This window comes from Melanaphis sacchari, unplaced genomic scaffold, assembly GCF_002803265.2.
Source record: "Melanaphis sacchari strain LSU unplaced genomic scaffold, SCAv2.0 Contig2053_pilon_pilon, whole genome shotgun sequence".
Lineage (NCBI taxonomy): Eukaryota > Metazoa > Arthropoda > Insecta > Hemiptera > Aphididae > Melanaphis > Melanaphis sacchari.
Window position 1 is genome coordinate 1 of NW_020271011.1, and position 3866 is coordinate 3866.

At 37.6% G+C, this 3866-nt stretch overlaps 1 protein-coding gene and 1 pseudogene across 1 annotated transcript; one reads left to right on the forward strand and one right to left on the reverse strand.

Annotated features, from left to right (window-relative positions):
* Positions 1 to 224: 224 nt before the first annotated feature.
* Positions 225 to 674, reverse strand: LOC112593445. Its single transcript, XM_025337837.1, has one exon. It carries the CDS (start codon positions 672 to 674, stop codon positions 225 to 227), a length of 450 nt encoding a protein of 149 aa, XP_025193622.1.
* An 851-nt stretch (positions 675 to 1525) lies between these two features.
* On the forward strand, positions 1526 to 3653 carry LOC112593446 (annotated as a pseudogene).
* The last annotated feature ends 213 nt before the right edge of the window (positions 3654 to 3866 follow it).

The window sequence follows — 3866 nt, forward strand, 5'->3', positions numbered from 1 at the left end:
CAATTCGTAGTATGTTATTTAATACATTTTTAAAATCGCTATGGACATAATTATCTTTTATATGTCTTAACCAAAGTTTTAAATTATTCAACTATAAATAATCAGGGTTTTTTTTGGTTTAGAAAACTGTTTTACAACTATCGAATGTATACCAAACTACAGTTAGGCAAACCTTTTTAATAACATATCATAATGTTATATAGACGATATCTTCTTCTGTGCCGTCACAACTCTGTAAGAGTTTTGGCTGCCACCGTCACTGCTCTCCAATAATTACGATCCTGTATCCTTTCCTCCCACTCTGTTACTTCTAACCTCTCTAGATCTCGTTGCACTTCATCCATCCATCGTTTTTTCGGTCTGCCTTTAGGTCTTCTGCCTGCTGGCTTGTTTTCAATTGCTTCTCTGGTTTCATTTGTTTCCTCTTGTCTCGTTGCGTGTCCATACCATTGTATTCTCTGTCCCTTTATATAACTTGTTATGAAAGGTACTTTGGGGATTTCTCTTATTTCTTTGTTTTTTATTCTACGCCACCTGTTTATTTCGGTATCAAAAAACGGTCCATATATTGTTCTTAGAACTCTATTCTCAAAACTTCTGAATTTTTGTTCGATTTGTACTGTCGTCGGCCATACTTCATGTCCATAGGTTAGCGTTGGTTTTACAATACTCATATATATCTTTCCGTGTGTGGCGGGGTCGTCCAGTTCTTCCTGATTGCCCCGAAGACACTCAGCCCCTTTGTATAACCGCGAGGTTATCTCTTTCGGGCAGTAACCCCGGATGACTCCGGGGGTCCTATCCGGGGCACTGCCACACCTCGGGCGCCATATTGAGTGACCGCCGTGGCCAGGGCCCGACAAATTATCGCATGAGTCAAACCCCTTCTACTAAGGCGGTACTTCCACAACCACCACAAGTCCTTCCTCAAGTGTGCCTTTCCCGGTGCGGGCGAGCGCGAGTCCTCGGTGAGTCCACGCGGTCGTGCGCCTCGGGTCCAGCACCCCCGGAGCGACAAGGCGCTATTAGCAAACCGACTCGACGGGGCTTACTCCGAGTCCCGTGGTACAAGGTTCGAACCCGGCGTTCAGGCCCTCGCAACTGCCTTGTCCGCAAACAGGTCGATCGGGGCACCGCTGTGTGTACCGCGACGACCCCTTTATAGCGCGTACGGTTTTGCTCTTTATCGACAGATTGCCGTTTCTGCCGGTGTCTCTCTCGTATCAAGCCCCGAGACGGCTGAATACGTGAACGTGCATTGCCCGAAGAGTGGTCTGGCCCCTCTACTTTGAGCTCTCGGTCTAATACTCATATACAGTCGTATTTTTGTTACTCTAAAGCAGCGGTTCCCAATTTGTGCACAAAAAAAAAAAAATAAATAAATAAATATTTACAATTTATTGTAGGTTAAAAAAAAATTGTTTTACGTATGAAATTACTTAGTACACTCGATATATTTAATACAGTGTTTCTAATCGGTATCGATTAAGATTAAAATAAATGGCATAGGCCGAATAAATTCAGATAATATTATACACGCACGACTTCTTCGAATTTCCGACGTCCCTTAAATTTAATTGTATTACTCGTATATTTTCGGAATTATTATTATACCATAAGAGTTGAACATTTACTTTCAGTCTGTGGTCGATATTTTACGCGTTAACACGTATTTTCGTAAAGAACTATTTTTTTCTGTACATACGTTTATTTTTGTTTTAAACATGGACCGTTGATTGAATAGTGGGTCTATTAATAAGACGCCTGCTACGGAGTCATATTGTTCTAATATAGAAGAAAGCATAACCAACAAAGACGGAGTTAATGATAATAGTCCTACTTCTCAAGGTATTAGTAGTACACTATCGCCAAATACTAGTGACTCTGTCCCAAGAACGTCCAAAAAACGTAAATACGATGAAAGTTATTTGGAGATGGGGTTAATAGAAACAAACGATGGCAGCCACAGTGCGTAATTTGTTCAAAAGTTTTTCCTAACAGTTCTATGTATCCCGGAAAATTTCGTCGTCATTATGAAAAGGTCCACACAGATCTTAATGGGAAACCACTCGATTTTTTCAAACGAAAGCGTTCTGAATTATTGGCTGTTAAAAAAAAAAATAAAAAAGCACGTTCTAACTGATAATGAAAACGCATTTAAAGCTTTCTACATGGTGAGTTACCATATAGCTCAAAAAGGCGAAGCTCATACCATAGCAGAGACCCTCATAAAACCATGTGTTATTGATATGGTAACTTGTATGCTTTTTCAAATGATACTGTTGCACGGCGAATTGAAGATTTGGTCGGCGAATTGAAGATTTGGTTAGCAACGTATCAGAAACACTTGTCTCTCGTATTAAATACACAAAATTCGTAATACAAATGGACGAATCAACCGATATTGCTTGTCTTGCTGTACTATTGGTGTTCGTTCGTTACGTAAACATGAACTCTTTTGAGGAAGATATTTTATTTTGTAAACCACTTCTATCTAATACGACAAGGGATCAAATTTTCGGTTTATTGGATGATTTTTTAATAGAAAATCAGACTCCATAGACAAACTGTATTGATGTATGTACTGATGGTGCTAGGGCCATGACAGGTGCAACAGCTGGAGCAATCGCAAAAATAAAGGAGAAATCAAATAAAATTACTATTAGTCATTGCACACTTCATACACATGCTCTAGCAATGAAAAATATTCCTCTTTGTCTAAAAAACGTATTGGATGAAGCCATAAAAATAGTCAACTACATCAAGTCACGTCCTCTGAAATCTAGACTTTTTAAAATCTTGTGTGACGACTTGGGAAGTATTCTTAATACGTTTCTTTTCCATACAGAAATCAGGTGGTTATTTCGCGGTATAGTATTAACACGGTTAATGGAATTAAGGGTTGAAGTTTCTTCATTTCTAATGGACCACAACGTTACATTAGCTGAAACTTTGAATTACGTGACTTGGCTTTGTCAGCTATCGTACTTGGCAGACATTTTTAACAAAATGAACGAATTAAGTCTTTCTTTAAAAGGAAGAACTTTGACAATTTTTGATGCGAGTTCCAGAGTATGTGCATTGAAAAGAAAAATTGATTATTGGTCAGAGTGCATATTTAAAAGAGAGCTTGAGTGTTTTCCAATAATGCAGGCCTTTTTGAAGGAAAACGAATTGCAAGCTCCTATTAGCATTATTAACGAGATTTCTGAACATCTCAAACAACTGAAAAATTAATTTAATAAATATTTTCCAACAGATCGAGAGATGTTTTTAAAAGACCGTGAATGGATAATTAATCCATTTTCAGTTTGTGGAAAACCCTTAAGCTTTTCTTCAATCGAATATGAGAGTTTGATCGATACTACTTCAGATTCAACATTTCAATCCACCTTCAGTAGCAATTCTTATGTTGAATTTTGGCTAAATTTGAAAAATACAAGTTTTGATAATTTGAGTCAAAAAGCAATAACAATACTTCTACCTTTTGCTACCATTTATTTATGTGTGACAGGATTTTAGCCTATGCGGCTACTAAAACCAAATGCCGGAACCGTCTTAATGTGGAACCTGACCTTCGTATCCAACTGTAAAAAATTGAACCAGATATTGCCAAACTTTCAAAAAATAAGCAGCCACAAAAATCTTATTAATTTTTAACTTTAGGAGCAGTATTTTTTTTCTTTATTTTCAACCATAATTTTGTAATTTGTTTCTCATATGTACAATAAAATTATTTAAATCGGCCAATAATGAAAACAAGTGTTCATTTTTATCATATTTTTCATAATATTCACAGAGGGGCACCTAACTAAATTTGGAAGAACAAAAGGGCACCGCCGACTAAAAAGGTTGGGAACCGCTGC